Raw genomic sequence first — 17,446 nt, forward strand, 5'->3', positions numbered from 1 at the left:
GAGCTGAAGTCGGACGCTTAACCGACTGAGCCCCCCAGGTGCCCCGTGCTATTATGCATTTTACTCGCATTTTGTGTATTGTTGGTCCCCTCCTAGCAGAGAGCAAGCTCCATGAAGGCAGAAGGTTTTGTCTCGTGTGTTCTCAGCACCTACAACCGGTGCCTGGCACTGCATCAGGAGAACAAATGCACGAACGTAGAAAGACGAATATATGAATCCAGAAAGTCGTAACCCTCACGGTCAGGCGCGATAGTAAAAGCCGTTTGTTGAGAGAATTCCAGACTCAAAAACATACGCGTTATGTTTACGGGTAAACACGTGTGGATTGCTTCCTTCTTCCCCCTGGCCTCCCCGCCCTGGCAGGAGGCTTGAATACACACTGTTGAGTTCGAATCCAGACACCCGGCCATGCAAACTTCTGCCCCTCCAAGTGTGGAACCCCGGCCTGGGAACCCGTGTCTGAGTTAGAGGCTCCAGCCCGCACCCCTCTCGTTTCACCGGATGTTTCCTGCCCACCACAAGGGTGGCCGCGGGGTTAATTCCCTTGCTTCACCAATTTGTTTTCTCTTTTTATTTTACTTGCGGGTTCAGCTTCCCGGGTAACTTGCTCTCGATTTCCAGAACTCCCCTTCCAGAGCTCCAGCGACGTGAGGGTAGTGAGGTCCCAGGTGAGGTGGGGGTGTTTTCCTGAAGGAGCCCCAGGAGTCCTTTAAAAGCAGCCTGGAGCCCAAGAGGGAACCGTGCAGTGAGTGGAATCGGACTCTGGCCACGCGATGGCACTGTGGCCGTTTCTAAGAGGCGGCGGGCGGATCAGTTTGAGAAAGCAATTTCCAAATGGTACTCACAGTGGCATTTGAGACCCTGCAGGGAGCGTTAGGAAACGCTAACCCCCGCGCGGTGGGGAGGCAGGGTTGGGGGCAGGCGTGGGCATCTTCGCTGTGGAGGCCAGGCCCGCAGGGAGGCGGGAGCCAGGAGAGGGGCCAAAAAAGAGTGACCGTGCTTCTGGGGGCTGGCGTCCTTCCCGGAGGAGGCTAGGTCTCTGCTTACCCAGGGCTTTCAAGGGCAGATCAGCAACCCCGGGGGGGTGGGAGTTGGTTTCCCCAAACCGGCGGGGGGTAGGGATGATCCTGCAGGTGTTTCCTGCTTTCCTCCTTCTGTGCCCCAGTTGGGTCAGTTATTTAAAGTGCGGTTTCAGCACCACCACCCCCCCCCCCCCCCCCACTCGCGGGCCAGACTGTTTTGTTCATCTTGTGGTTTCCCATAATGTCCAGCATGGAACAGAGGCTCCCTAAACCGTTGTCAGACAGATGACTGACTGAATGAGTGGATCTTGGGTTTGGGGAAAGAATAGTGAAAAGAGAAAAGAGAGAGAGAGAGAAAAAAAGGTATTTTCAAGGGTCTTCTCATCTTTCTGGGATTTTTGCCATTGTTACTGTTACCACCAAATCCTGGCTCTTGATGGTTTGCAAAGGGCTTTTGCTCGTGTTATTTTGTCCGTCTACCTGTCCGTCCATGGGCCACCCCACTCCTTGTTTATGCCTCTGTTTGTCCCTGTCACATCCTCCCTGGAATTAGAAGCATTCAGGGACATGCCCCGTCTCCCAGCGGGGTGGGGATATTTGAGAGCATCCCGTGGTGTGTAGGACAAAGAAAGAGCTTGGTCGATGCCTGTGGAATGCATGGGCACGAGTGCAGCCGTCTTCTCCAAGGGACTACAGTCATCATGACTCTCAATCCTTGCATTTCCTCTTTAAGGGAGAGATTCTTGGGGCAGGTTCTATTTTCCAAAGGTGGCCACACCAGCACGTGCGTTCTGGGGATGTGACCTTGACAGTTCTCCATTGAGAGGTGGTTTCCCTCCCCTTGCAGCTGGACAGACTTTGTCCTTCATTGCCCGGTCAACGAATGCCAAGAAAGCGATGCAGGGTGACTCCTGAGACTGGGTCATCAAGGCAGGAAAAGCAGGTCCCAGGCAGGGAGCCTCTCGACTCATGTCCTGGGAACCCTGAGCTGACACATAAGACATCCAGTGACCCCGGAGCCTGTATGCGCAAGAGGTCACGAGGAGAGAGCCCTGGGAGGAGCCCCTCTGTTCCAGCCCCAACCTGCCAGCTGAGGCCTCGGACACCACGGGGCAGAGATAAGGCGTCCTGTTGTGCTCTGTCCTCATGTCTGACCCAAGAGTTCAAGAACACAAGAACCTGCGGCTACGCCCTGCGGGTGATTGGCCGCAGAGCCCTGGTAACGGGACACTTTGTTCCCCACCTCCCCTTCCCTGGTGAGTGAGCAGAGGCCTCACCAGCAGTCAGGCGGGCACTCGGACCCTGCTCTGGACTCCCGGCCTGCTGCGCCTTCCAAAGCGCTTTTCCTGACGTCACCTTTCACGGCAGGCTGGAGCTGAAGACGCAGATTCAGTTCAGGGTCACTTGAGGCTGAGGGAAAAGCCTTTGGTCTTGTTCGTACATCAGCGAAGAAGGCAGGAATGTGGGTTCTGGGGTCCGTCTGGGGTCTAGAGAATGAGGGGGGCACTTGGAATCTGGGCTTTCTGGTCCAGGGCGACTCACAACGACTGGTCTGAGGCTCAGTGGCCTTAGGAGCCCCGGCCTGCTCTGGGACCCCCTGAAAGCTGCCCGCCCATCCCTGCCAACCTGCCATCAGCTGGCTTGTGAAGATTCATGACTCCAATGCTGTCGGCACCAGGCGCCATATTGGAGGGTGCAGTTGAGAGGCCACGGGAGCAGGAAAAAGCCACCAGCCACAGAGTTGCTATGAAGACATGGCCTCTATCCATTCGTCTTGGCCATTTACACGCCTTTGGGGAACCTCTCTTAGACCCATTAGTAACCTTGAGGCATGGCAGCCTGCAGACGGGCTTGTCAGTGGATGTTCCCATCAGAGCTGGATTCGGGGACGGCCAGCCCTTCCGGGTGGGAGGGCCACAGCCTCCCAGCGGGTCTGCATAACAAGCTGGTGGGCTCCCCTCCTCCGAGATGAGCAGCGATGTCTCCATCTGGGCTCAGGGGATGTTGACAAGGAGACTTTCCATGGCAACCACAGAAGCGTGATGTTGGATGTGAATTTCAGTCCTGGTGGGCATCAGATACCACAGGCAGACTTGGCAAGCCCCACAGCCATCGAGAGCTTCATGGCTGTAAGTCCTGAAGGGTATCTGCTCCTCAGAGTATGGGTTCCTAGAGAAGTCCCTTTTTCAAGTCCGGTTTGGACCCCCCAGGTGGAGGCAGTAGCGATCAGGAGGAGACTTTGATACAGAGAGCAGTAATGTAACCTCACAGGAGGAGACTTTGATACAGAGAGCAATAATGTAACCTCTGTCGGCAGCTGTGGTGTGCTGTATGTAGCTTTGACCTTGTTTGTATCGAAATAGCATTGTGGTTGTCATTGACGGAGGCCGTGATGCCCACGATTCGCACTGATTGTAATGCTGAGCCATCCGGAAGCCATTGTGTTGTCGGGATGTGTGGTCATCCCAACGTTGGCTTCACGGAGGCTGTGATTTGTCCTGTCCTAATGCTGGTGGACTCTGTGCTGGCAGTGTTAGGGCGGTCGCCCCCCTTTGTTCTGTTCTGAATAGTTCAACCTGTGCTTCTCAGACTTTGAGACACATTGTGATTGCTCGGGGGCGGGGGGTGGGGGGGGTCTTGTGAAGCTGTAGGTTCTGATCCAGCAGATCTGGTGCAGGGCAGAGAGTCTACATCTGTAACGACCTCCCAGTGGGACCAGTGCTGCCGGTTCTGTGGACCCCACCCTGAGAAGCAAGGCTTGCCCAGACCAGCAGTACCCAACAGAACCTTCCGCAGTGTTGGCGATATTCTATTTCTGCACCATTCAATATGGCAGCCACCAGCCACGTGTGGCCCCTGAGCACTTGATATGTAACTGGTGTGAATGAGGAGTTGACTTTCCAGTTTTATTTGATTTTCACTGATTATCGAAAATCGCGTGATTAGTGGCTATCGTGTTGGACAAGATAGGTCTTGTACAGTCTGTGCCGGGGTGTGTATGGTAATTCCCCGAGGCCTTGTTAAAACACAGATTGCTGGGCTCCACCTCCAGGAGGTCCGGATTGGGCCCCGAGGATTTGTATCTCTAACAGGCTCCCGGGTGACTTCGCTGATGCTGTGGGTTTGGGGATGGGATTCTGAGAACCACACCATCTGGTAGTCTCTCGTCCCTGAACACCCCTGCAGGCCAAGAAGCTCTGTGCCACGTCAGTGTTAGATTCGATCCAAACTTACCCCTAGTGGAATCCATCAAGGGATATCTTGTGGGAGGTTGAGGTGGGAGCATCATTTAGAAACAGATAGAGGGATCCCGAATTAAGGCTGCCCTCCATGAACTCAGAGGCACCTAGCCGGGAGGGACCTTAGAGATGATCTGATTTGTACTCCCAGTTTACAAATGGGGAAACTGAGGCCCAGCCAAGCACAGTTGACCGTGAACCCAGCATTAGGACCCAGGTGTCCAGAATCCTAACCCAGCACGGATGCCCCTATGCCGCACTGCCTCTGTGCCCGAGCTGGGCATGGACTTTGCAGGTGTCACTTGCAGAGAACAAGAACTCTCTTCGGGGATGAGGCAGGGCCCTTGGCGCTGCATTCTCCGGCCCAAAAGAGGAGGCAGCTCTGGGTGCCCTCCCTGGGTCCAGGATTCACCACCCAGAGGCTACAGCACTGTCATTTCTCCCCTCCTTTGCTATCCCTCTGGGAGATTTGGTTGCTTGGCAATTTAGCAGCTGTGGTTACAAAAGAAAAAAAAAAAAGAAGAGAACAGGGGAACATTTAAATCACTAGTGGCAATGCAATTCTGAGGACCTTACGCACATATTTCAATAATCTATGGTGTTCTGTTCCCAGTGCTGAACGCGTGAGGACAGATACACCACGGTGACAAAATTGCTGCCATCTATCAAACTCCCGCTGTGAGCCAGACACAGGATCAAGTCCTTTATATTCCCGATCTCATTAAAACTTCACAAAAAGCCTACGAGGTAGATGTTATTGTTACCATTTTTTAGATAGGAAAATGAAGGTCTAGGGTGATTAAGTAAGCAACCTGGGTCGCACGGCTGGTAAATGGAAGGATGGAGACTTGAATACAGTCTGCCTGCTGCTAAATTCTGGATCTTTCTCAGTGTGCCAATGGGATGTAAACTGGAAGGTGCTGTGAGCCCCCTCCCCCTGTCCTGCTTTTGGGGGCTGGCTCTTCTGTGCGGTGTTGTCCTCCAGATGTCCACCCTGCCTGCCCCAATCCTGCTTAACATCCAAGAATGAAGACATTTGAAGAATGAACCCTCAGCCTGGCCCTGAGCCAGGGAGCCAGGTGCTTAAGTCTGAATGGTTTTAGTTATAAGTTACAGAAACTGAAATTAGGAGAAAAAAGACACGTTGCTGGCTTGTGTCCCAGGGAAGTTCAAGGGAGATGAATACGGTCTACAGGTATGGTTGGATCCAGGGTTTCAGTCCATGAATCATTGGGAGTCTCTCTCTTTTTCATTTCCCGGTTATTTTCCCCCAGGTGGGTTCCTTTCTCAGGCAGCCTCTTCCCATGTGCTGGCCTCCAACAGCTGTGGATTTACATCGTCCGTAAAGCTGGGGAATCCTCGGGAAAAGAAAGCAACCTCACCCATCCACAACTGCAGCCAAAGTCCCAAGGATGACTCCCATTGGTTCAGCTCAGGTCATGTGACCAGCGTTAGTCACATGGGTCAGGCCACCCACCAGTCACTGCAGCCAGGGGCATGGAGGCGGCTAGGCAGACCCGAGTCTCATAACTACTCCAGAAGGCGGGGCTGGGATCGGTCCCATCTGAGCGTTTCTTTGTAAGTGGGATATATTCTGTTACCGGAAGAAAACATTAAAAAGCCCTGTACGAGTTCTACTGTCTACTAAGCTGGTCTGCACGGTGAACGGAAGGCACCTTCTCTGCCAGTAGAACGGCCTGGAATTAGGCTCCTCCAGGTGTGGTGCTAATTCTGGGTGGTTATTGGGACCTCAGCTCCGTTTAGCCTCCGAACTGCATTGTGCGTCCTCTGGATGGCAACACGAGCCTTGCCTTCTAGAGTCTCACCACGCCCCACAGACCTGGTCACCTGGATTGCTGGCTCTGGGTGGGGGGGGGGGGGGGGGGGGGGGGGGGAGGGCAGAGGTGTATGTCCTAACCTCCTGGTGTCGTGGCTTCTCCTTGACCTCTCCTCGGTGGCAGTCCTCCCGAGCCCCCACTGTCCCCTGTGAGCAAACTTCCCGCCAGACATTATCAGGGAGAAGTTCCCTGAAGGAACCTGACCTTCACCTTTCAAGGTACCTGGATAATATCTGGCCGGCTGAACATGTCTCTGGGTCGCTCAGAAGTCGAACGTGGCCGTTGTGATCTGGAAGATCCAGATTTTGGCGATCCATTTCTTTGTCCATTCATTTCTTTATTTTCCCAAGCACTGATTGTTGGCAGGCCCTATCAGCCTGCCAGCTGGCGTGTCCCCCCCCTGGGGGACAAGCCAGGCTTCGTGATGATCTCTTGGGTCCTAGCTCCTGGGATGAAGTTCCCGAACCTAATACCCACCACGCTCCCACGCTCCTCTTTCTGCCCTGTGACGAGCGTGCCATCGCTTCCGTGTGCCTTTTGCCTTAAAGTGCCCCGATGTAGGGCAGGGGTGGTTAGCTCGCGTGGGGGACGCAGAACGAAGGAGTAAAGACAGGCTAGCAAGGACAGCCGCCACCTGATTTGGCAGCCTTCTTGGGAAGAAAGGAAAAAGGCACGGGAGGGATGTCAGGTGAGTGGGGACAGGGTGCTTGGGGGGAAAGGGGTTGCTTGCGCATCTTCAAAATATGTATATTGCGTGCATTTAAGCACCGTTACCAAAAGGAACAGCCAACAGATACACATTCAACTAACGCTTTGCCTCTACACCCAGACATGGCGTCATAGTGCTTCCTCTGTGCCACGTGTGAAGTGCTACGTGTGCTATATATTGGTTTTAGTTCTTGTAAATCACTCCGTGCCAAAGGCGTGAGCCGTCATGGAGTGTCAGGGGCGGGACTTGAACTCAGGTCTCCCTGACCTCTCCCCCCTGCCACGCCCCCCCCCCCCCCCCCCCCAAGCCAGAGGCACCGTTTTTTGTAGACGCAGCGGCGGAAGAAACCCTTGAAGGTTCTGGGACAAGGAGGGGACTGGCAACTCAGTGGCAGGGCGCGATGTGTGACAGAGGCCGGGGGAGGCTGGCCCCTCACAAGGCGACCACAGTGGGTCGGTTCTGCCCGGAGGCAAGTGACACGGCACTCCGGTCTGGGCCCCGAGGGTTTCCAGTGGACACAATGGGCCATTGAGGGGCTGGGAAGCTTCCTGGAAAGGGGGTGCTGAGTCAGGAGTGGCATCTGAAAAAGGTAACTTTTGCAACTGGGTGCAAGATAGGATTTCAGAGAAGCCAGCGGAGGGTGGTGTTCGGGAGGAAATGGGGGGGGGGGGAGATTCTATGCGCTGCCTGGATTCTCAGATGAACCTGGACCTTCCAGCTGATGGGGAAGTGGCCTTGACCTCGGCCTCTTTCTTTCCTGCCCCCCCGCTTCCCTCCAGGAGTGTCCTGGAGGCCTTGGCAAGGGCAGTGAACGTTTCCTTCTCCTGGCAAAGGAGCCGTGGTAGCCGGGTCATGCCGCGAGGGGCTTTAATTTCTCCCGGACAACAAGGCAAAGTCCTTACAGGCCTGGCTAGCACTTCTGCACAAGTATTTACGAGCTGCGAGACTTAAGATCATAAGGCTCCCATATTGCGCCTTATTTATTTATTCCTTTTAAAGCCCGCAACCGAAGACAATGTTTTCTCCATAAGAGAAACTTCAAAGATCCTGGAGGACAACACAACTAAAAATTATCGAGGGGGGGGGCATCGCACACATCCTGAGGAGCGGCACAAAAGAAGGTGCCGAAGCCGGGCGGGTGCCTTCAAAGTGGAAAGATCCCTTTGTTTTTCTACACGGCTTTCCATCAGATGCGGGACCGAAGCTGTTAGCCATTTAGCCGCGGCCATCTGCAGGGCAGGCTCGCCAACCAGATTCTTTTTCATCCAGAGAAGGGCTTTCAGGAACCATTGAAGGCATCTCCGCCCTTAACTAAAAATGTAAAGCCTCCTCCTGGCTGTTGTTGAGGGGCCGGGTGGCCTCATGATCTCCCGTGAGGAGCATGTGGGAGCTATTTAGGGCAGTTACGTAGAGAGACAGAGTGGACATTCCCGAGAGCCTTGGGCCCGCGTTTACTAGTGGGCTTGGCACGTTTGAACCTGCTGAGCCTCGGTTTGATCACCTGTTAATTGGGATGATGATATCTGCCCAGACGGTTTCATACTTGAAAAGGTCCAATGAAGTCATGTTTCATTTGTGTGTGTAGCGGGGGGGAAGGGCGTGCACCCTCATCCCCGCTTTAGAGAGAGGATTTCTGCTTTTCTGTGTTTTCATTCCTTCCCTCGGGAGGGGAGAGGCTTGCCTCATGGGCCAGAGCTTGGAGGCCCCGGATTGGGGTTTACCAGAGGGACCACGAATGCTCCAGCATTCCAGCCCCACCTGCCCGACAGAGCCACATGGCCTCAGGGGACCTCATCATGCAGCCAGCTGTGGATGGCCTTGGATGTGGGGTTCGCGGCCCACAGCACACCCATGGGCCAGCTCTACTGTGAGGGTCCCAAGGTGGACCTCACTGCAACTTGTGTTTTGGAGGTGACCGGGCACTTTCCTGGTGGGAATCCAATGGCTTTTTTTTTTTTTTTTTTAAATATAATCTATTGTCAAATTGGTTTCCATACAACACCCCGTGCTCATCCCAACAGGTGCCCTCCTCAATACCCATCACCCACCCTGCCCTCCCTCCCACCCCCCATCAACCCTCAGTTTGTTCTCAGTTTTTAAGAGTCTCTTATGCTTTGGCTCTCTCCCACTCTAACCTCTTTTTTTTTTCCCCCTTCCCCTCCCCCATGGTCTTCTGTTAAGTTTCTCAGGATCCACATAAGAGTGAAACCATATGGTATCTGTCTTTCTCTGTATGGCTTATTTCACTTAGCATCACACTCTCCAGTTCCATCCATGTTGCTACAAAGGGCCATATTTCATTCTTTCTCATTGCCACGTAGTACTCCATTGTGTAGATAAACCACAATTTCTTTATCCATTCGTCAGTTGATGGACATTTAGGCTCTTTCCACAATTTGGTTATTGTTGAGAGTGCTGCTATAAACATTGGGGTACAAGTGCCCCTATGCATCAGTATTCCTGTATCCCTTGGATAAATTCCTAGCAGTGCTATTGCTGGGTCACAGGGTAGGTCTATTTTTAATTTTCTGAGGAACCTCCACACTGCTTTCCAGAGTGGCTGCACCAATTTGCATTCCCACCAACGGTGCAAGAGGGTCCCCGTTTCTCCACATCCTCTCCAGCATCTTTTGTTTCCTGACTTGTTCATTTTCCAGTGGCTCTTTTGGAGCCCAACTGGCTGGTGATCTCTGGGTGAGAAGGAAGGAGTGAGTCTCAGGCTTGTCCCCTGTGGGGACAGAAGGCATTATTCGGGGTTTGTTAGGGCATCCATATTGAGGACTGGCTCCTGGCGAAATTGTGAACATTACAAAGTATATTATTGGGCCCCTGGCCTCCTCTTTCTGCACTCACGTTTAGTCTTTTCTGCCACTGCTTTCTGGAAAGGCCCCGATGCATTGAAGCCCTGCTTTCTAGAAATACCCGGATGCCAGTCATCTATAGTTTAAAGAGAATTGAAGTTCATGTATCTTCTGTCTCCAGTGGATTTGCATTTAAAGCTCAGTGCTCATTACAGAAGGCAAGCCTCAATTATCGGCTAGAAAGATTTATCAAGAGAGTTCCGGGGAAGGATTCTCTGATATTTTGCCCCTTAGATTTCCCTCTCTGTTTCCTAAGTGGAAAACCGGCCCAGTCCAGCGTCTCTAAGAACACAGGGGTTTGATCCTGACACTCCTCTTGGGACACACTTAAAGTCCTTTTTAAAGACCTGTCTCTGCTGTTAGTTTTAAGGAAGGAGTCACAGCTGACAATTTCAGTCTCTCTCTCAGCGAATCTTTTGAGATCCATTTATGTGACCCATTGGCCTCTGAACAGGAAAATCACGGCAGCATGTGATAGCAGCCCCGGAATGGCTGAAAAGTAAAAGAAAGAAATGGTAGTTAGTTTATCTGTAATTGTTCCTCCAAGAAAGATGGGGCACTGACCGTGTTGAAACAACCAGTTCTATTGGATAATCCACATCGACTGCGGCCTTACTCTGTGCCAAGCCCGGGGCCTGCCCTCTGCCTTTAAGTTTGTATTTATCTGACAAGGGCGCTCTTATCACATCCATTTTTGCGAGGAAGAAACGAAGGGTTAGAGAGATAAGAGCCTGCCCAAGTCCCCCCAGCTGGTAAGAAGTCAGAGATGGGGCACAGGTTCAGGTCTGTCAGAGCTGATGCTTAAGCCTCCGCCCTTGACCATCAGTGGATTTTTCCTCCAGCTTTGCTGATGTGCCAGCAGATTTACTCAAGCGTGCCTGTGAGTAAGAGAAAATCAACCAGAGTGGCTTAACCAAGCCCAGCGTGTATTTCCCCCACGTAATCAGGAGCTCACAGAGCAATCCGGGGAGGATTCAGGTCCTTCCATCATTCTGCCGCATCATCCCTAGCACGCGTCTTCCGTCCTTGTGGTCACAATGTGGCTGCTGCACTTCACCGCTCTGCACCTGCATTCCAGGCAGAAAGAAGGAGGAAGGGATTTCTTCTTGGTGGGCTTCATCCTTTGGACCTGGAGGAGCCGGCGTCCCTAGAAAATTTCTGTTTCTGTCTCCTTGTCCAGAGCTATGTCACTGCGTCATTCTTAGCTGAAATGGAGACTCAAGATAGAAAACAGTTTAGCTTTCTAAAATGGAGGGAGGGAAGAAACCCAGGACCGGGAATAGTTAGGGGAAGCCAACCTACGGTTTCTGCTCAGCTTACAGCATGACTGCATTGCAGAGCCCAGGTTTTCCCTCGAGGGGGAGTTTCTTTAAATGAACACGCTGTGCTGAATCAGCCCCTGCTTTCCTTGGTCCCTTCTGGGGGAGGCATGCATCCTTCTTCTTGTAGACCCAGCCCTGCAGATGCCTGAATCAGCCCCAGAGCACCAGAGGGTGGGGGCAGGCATCGGTCTTGTGGGAGCTGAGGGTTTTTTACGTAGTAGTTCGAGGTGAGTCTTTCCCGCCCTCTGCTCCCTGTCAGTCTGGCTAGAAATCTCTGACTTGAATTCAGGTTTCTGGGCCATACGCCCTAGCTTGTTGGACTATGGGGGTCAGGTATCATCGCTGGGGCTTTTCACCTGTAGTCACTCCGCAAAGGTGGGACGGACCCATCCGCTCCCCAGATTTGGCTCCGATTCTGAGACTGGGGGTGCCATGGGTGTACTAAGAGAATATAAAAGGACTTCTCGATCCCCTCATGAGGCCTTCTGGGGGCAGTATCTGCTCTGGCAATGGCATGCGAGACGACCAGCTCGGGGGTCTTATGGTGGTGTCCTGGCCAGCCTGGGTGGCGACAGTCGGGTACAGGACGTCACACACTGGGTGGCTCGAACGACAGAAATTTCCTCGCACAGCTCTGGAGGCTGGGAGGTCCAAGACGGAGGTGCTGGGAGTGAGACCCTGCTTCCTGGCTCGGGGACGATCATCTCCTGGGGGTGTCCTCACTGGGGCGGAAGGGGCGAGGGAGCTCCGTGGGGTCTCTTTTACAAGGTCGTGAATCCCATTCATGGGGGGCTCCACCTTCCTGACCGCATCACCTCCCAAAGACCTCCCCTCCAAATAGCATCACCCTGGGGGGTTATGAATTTTGGGAGGGACTCGATTCAGTCCCCCGCAGGCGGTCAGGGGGTGGGACAGAGTGAGAACTCCTGTGTGTCTGTGGGTTGATCTTCCCACCTGTGCCAGAGCGGGGAGGACCTGGGCTTTCTCATCCCAGTGCCCCGATGCGGGGCAGAAGCATGAAGAGGAACGTGAGTGTAACATCAAAAATGGAACCAGGTTCTTTTTTTTTTTTTTAAGTGTTTATTTATTTGAGAGAGAGAGAGAGAGAGCGAGAGAGAGAAAGAGCGGGGGAGAGGCAGAGAGAGGGAGACACAGAATCCGAAGCAGGCTCCAGGCTCCGAGCTGTCAGCCCAGAGCCCGACGCGGGGCTCGAACTCACGAACCGCGAGATCATGACCTGAGCCGAAGTCGGACGCTGAGCCGACTGAGCCACCCAGGCGCCTTGAACCACAGTCTTTATTACCACCGCCCTCGCCCTCGGGCTTCCCTCACGGACCCGGGCTGTGGGCTGGGAGTGGTAACGCCGGGGATGAGGAAGATGCTGTCTCCAGACTCTGAGCGTCACCTCTGCTCGGCCTCGTTCAGCAGGGTCCTGCCCCCTGGATGGGTTCCCTTGGATCTCTGTGCTCTCCTGAAACACTTTGCGGTTCACCACAGCCCTGGACCTTGTCCCCTGGGCCTCGGTTAACCCTCCCCGGGCGGACTGGTCTCTGTTTCTTCCAGCTGCATGGCTGAGACCCCGGCATCATGCACAACCATGTGGTCACAGCTTTTGGGGTTAGTACCTACGTGACTGACCGCAGTCAGGCCATGCCGTCTGCCGAATTTGAGACCTTTAGCCCTGGCCTCTCCACTAGACCTACAAGTATTTGCATTTAATGAGGAATTGAAACACTGCGTTACCATTCTTCTCCTCCTCCTCCTTCTCCTCCTCCTCCAAGATTTCTTGGGCATCCCTCGATGGTCCTAATCCATAGCATAGCACGCAAACGCTCAAGAATATGGGTGTCACCTCCTTCCTGAAAGGACTCCCAGTCAGACTGGGCACCCAGAGGTCTCTGCAAACCAGGAGTAAGTCCCAGTGCAGAAGAGCGCCAGGTCACGAGTCCCTAATTTGTGAGTTCTTACCTAATGCTCCCCACATCCCTTCCTTGGAAGGAGAAGACTTTTTATTATTTTTAAAGTTATTTATTTATTTATTTAGAGGGAGCATGCATGAGCGGGGGAGGGGCAGAGAGAGAGAGAGGGAGAGAGAGAATCCCAGGCAGGCTCCACATTGCGAGCACAGAGCTCAATGTGGGGCTCGATCTCCTGAACCATGAGATCGTGACCTGAGCAGACATCAAGGGTCAGACGCTTAACCGACTGAGCCACCCAGGCGCACCGAGAGGACTTTTTGGATCCTTGTTCCAAAAATCCATTGTGGATGAGTAAACATTTTTATTTTATTTTATTTTATTTTTTAAGTCACGTGTAGCTGACACACAACGTTAACATTAGTTTCAGGTTCCACAACTTTTTTGTTTTTAATTTTTAGAGAGAGAGAGTGCACTAGCTGGGGAGAGGGGCAGAGGGAGAGAGAGAGAGAGAGAGAGAGAGAGAAAGAATTTTAAGCAAGTTCCACGCTCAGCAGAAAGCCCGAAATGGGACTCGATCCCACAACCTTGGGATCGTGACCTGAGCCAAAACCAAGGGTCAGGCGCTCAGCCAGCCGGGCCACCCAGGCGCCCCAATCCGACAAGTTTCTACATTATCCTATCCTCTCCACAAATGTAGCTGCGGTCTGTCACCACACAACGCTATTACGATGTCATCGACTGCATTCCCTATGCAGTCTTCCATCCCCGTGACCCTGCTCCTTCTAGAACAGAAGCCGGCATCTCCCTCCCTCCTTCCGCCATTTTGTCCGTCCCCCGACCCTGCTCCCGTCTGCTTGTTCTGGATGAGCAAGTGTTCTCTCACCTGAAATCAACGTTAGCTATTGCTTTTAGTTTTCGACCCCAACTAGTTTTAGGCAAGTCGTTTCACCTCCGTGGGGCTCACAGTTTGCACGTTGGTCTGAAGGCGATCTGTCTGCGTCAGTGTGAGAGCCACTCATTGTAAATTTACATGGCGCTTCTCCATATGTAAACTCACCGTGTGTGCTCACTCTCCTAAGTGTGCTATGCTCCGTATTTTATAAACAGTACAGAAAAATGAGATTCGGAGAAATCTATCGCCTCTTTCTCTAGTATATATGTGACTGTATATATATATATATATATATATATATATATATATATATATATATATATATTGGCCCGTGGTCCACTGTGGAAGAGGGCCTGCCATGGGCTCCAGAAACAGCACCTCATTTTCGAGTGACTTTAGAGCTGGTGCGCATGTAGGATGCAACGTCTCCGTCCACTGGACGCCGAGTTCGAGTTCTTCTGCCGGCCGGAGGGGTCTTGGCACTATCCTTGGATGTTGATACGTTTTTGGATAAACACACACACACACACACACACACACACACACACACACACACCCCTTTCTCGTTGTTGTTGCCCTATCAGCCTTTAAGTCCTTCTTGGTTACATTCCGTGGTGAGCTGGATCTCTTGATAAAGGAGCTCTGTACAGTGATGACAAGAATTGATTTCCAATTTCCTGCAGAATGACTCTATCATTGCTAGTGACTCAGGCAATTTAGCTCATATTCCAGGCCTGCCTGGGGGTTATAGATCACACTGACAGCTTCCCAGTCACGCAGGAGGTGGATTTTGACACGATGAGGAAGGAGGCATTTGCAGGGAGTTTTGCACTGGGGGTGGTCAGAAGGGCACAGCTGCCCCTGGGTCTTGGGCCCTGTGGGCGTCCTGTGGGGAGCAGACACGTCTCGGGCTCGACGGGGAAGCCGGCTGGCGGTCGGGCTTCTAGTGCGCTGCCGGGGACAGCTCTTTCCCCGGCTCCTTAAACTATTCATCCCTGCTCAGCGTGAGAACATCTGAAGGCCCAGCTGAAAGACAGAGGGGATCACTTTCCAATAGTTTCCCCCTTTCCAAATACTTAGCGTCCGTCTATTAAGAGCTAACACCTAGACTGGTCTTTCCCTTTCTCCGTGGACTCTGTTAACAGCAGGTGCAATTCTTTGCATTTACTCATCAGTTCATTTTCATCTGCCAAACCTGCCCTGCTTGTGCCCTGGGTGCCACAGAAATGGCTCTCCCCAAATGCACGTTGAAGGGACACAGACAGTGCTCTGCCCCGACTCCTCCACGCAGAGCAGAACACGGCTACGTGGGGAACAGGACGCCTCCGCTAAAGCCTAATTCACCAAGTCCTCACGAAGACCCTAGGAGGCGGCCTGTTGCTATTTCTGGTTTGCAGATGTGGAAAGCAAGTCACAGAGGAGCGGTCCCACAAACAGAGTGGCAGAGCAGAGATTCGAACTCGGGCCCTTGGGAAACAGCCCGTGCTCTTAAGCGCTGCACTATATCCCTCACGAACGATGGATAAAGCAGATGGTTTTTCTATCTAGTGGGTTGAATGGAACCCCTAGAGACTCCCAATCGCCTTGCTTTTTTTTGTTTTTTAAGTAGGTTCCACGCCCAGCATGGAGCCCAGCACAGGGCTTGAACTCGTGACCCTGAGATCAAGACCTGGGCTGAGATCAAGAATCGTACACTTGACCAAATGAGCCACCCAAGGCGCCCCCAATTGCCCTGCTTTTATAAATACTTTACCAAAGTCTCTGACAGCACGGGTAATCACTGGAGTTCTGGGAACTGAGCACACACACGTGTGTGTGCAAATGTGAGTACGCATGGACACGCACGCATGCACGCACATCCATGTTCATGCAAACGCGCACACATACACACACACACACACACACACACACACACACACGCCCAAAGGACGTAGCTCGAGAAACCACAGCAGCAAGGTTAACACACAGCTCTATGGAACAGACACGCTGATTTCTCTCTAGTCATTTGGCCCAGAGGATAGTTATTTAGAAATCACTGTCGAGCTACTTTCCAAGCCGATGCTCAGCTTGACCGACGCAGCAAGGAAGCTGACTGACCCAGTGTATTCTGAGACCCGCCTGTGAGCCGGGGGCTGTGCCGGGCTCCTTCGCGGATGTTATAGTGGGCTGACGTCCGCAACACTTTACTGTGAGGACCATGTCCCCGTTTTACCGTTGGAGAGACTGAGGCTCAGGCAGACGTCTCTGGATCATAGAACTAGCAAGGGACAAGGACAGGATTCAAACACATGCCTCGCGGGACAACACTTCCTCCCAGAATAATATAGGTGCTTCCCATGTGTGTGCTGTTGGTCATTTTTATTTTATTTTATTTTATTTTATTTTATTTTATTTTTATTTTATTTTATTCTATTCTATTCTATTTTATTTTTTTAAAGTTTATGTATTTATTTTGAGGGAGTCTATTCTATTTTATTCTATTTTATTTTATTCTATTCTATTCTATTCTATTCTATTCTATTTTTTTAAAGTTTATGTATTTATTTTGAGGGAGAGATCGAGAAAGGGCAGAGACACAGAGAGAGAGAGAGTATCCCAAGCAGGCTCTGCACCATCAGCACAGAGCCCGACATGGGGCTCGAACTCCTAAACTATGAGATCACGACGTGAGCTGAAATCAAGAGTCCGACGCTTAACCGACTGAGCCCCCCAGGCGCCCCCTGTCGGTCATTATTTTAATCTGACAAATTGACTCTCTTGCAGACAGACCCAAGCGCCTGATTCCCGTTCTGAGAACCTGGCCTGTGACCGGAAGAGGTCCCAACTGAGGTCCTGGCCTTGGCCCCCATTTCTCCTCTGAGTCAAGACCGCCACGTGGGCTCTGCCCCCACCATCCAGCGGCTTCTCTGTGGGGGTCTGTTTGCTGGATCTGCTCCCTCCCCCACGCCCTTTGAGGCACCGCATCGAAGGCTGCCAGTCACGTCGTCGTCGTCGTCGTCGTCGTCGTCGTTGTCTCTCATTAATGCTTCGGAGGACGAACGAGACAATATAATCGCTCCCTGCACACCTGTCAGGTAGGTGCTGCCTTAGGCAGAATGTTTGAGGTTGTTTTCAGTTCTGATCAAAGTGATTGAAACAGATGTACCTCGCGAGTCTTATTAAATGGCAGGGAAAACTGCTCATCAGACATCTGACTGGTCCCGCGAATTCTTTGTATGCAGACGATGTTGCTTTTTTCCCCTTAGATAAACAAGTGTTTAGTTTTCTGATCGATACTTAAGACTGGGCAAGCTGGAGGAGAATCCATTTAATCCCAGACATAATGGCAATGGCCTGTTGTGATGCTCTCCTGATACAGAGTTTAGAAGTAATTGCTCCCTCTGACAAAGAGAAACATTATCTGCTTCGCATTCATTCACTTGTTTATTTATGTATTCAATAAATATTGACTGGGTACCTATCACGTCTCGTATTAGGTATTAGAATGTTCTAGTGATGAATCTGGCATGGTTCTTGCTTCCCGGAAGCCCACAGGCTGGGGCGGGGAGAGAAGTAAAAACACAAACACTTACAGCCGAAGCACAGTAGGTGGATTACTCGTTCATGTAATGTTTACGGACACGTGTGGCCTCTCAAGTGGCTCC

At 52.2% G+C, this 17,446-nt stretch overlaps 1 protein-coding gene across 1 annotated transcript in view; it reads left to right on the plus strand.

Moving 5' to 3' along the window:
• The window catches only part of LOC131501584 (serine/arginine repetitive matrix protein 3-like), a 108,047-nt gene extending 91,258 nt beyond the window's left edge, over positions 1 to 16,789 (plus strand). Inside the window, exon 3 of the mRNA XM_058711895.1 lies at positions 16,566 to 16,789. Within this exon, the coding sequence (XP_058567878.1) occupies positions 16,566 to 16,583 (18 nt within the window). The 3' untranslated portion in view covers positions 16,584 to 16,789. The remainder of the gene's footprint in view (positions 1 to 16,565) is intronic.
• Positions 16,790 to 17,446: the final 657 nt, after the last annotated feature.

The sequence above is a fragment of the Neofelis nebulosa genome, chromosome 18 (assembly GCF_028018385.1).
Source record: "Neofelis nebulosa isolate mNeoNeb1 chromosome 18, mNeoNeb1.pri, whole genome shotgun sequence".
Lineage (NCBI taxonomy): Eukaryota > Metazoa > Chordata > Mammalia > Carnivora > Felidae > Neofelis > Neofelis nebulosa.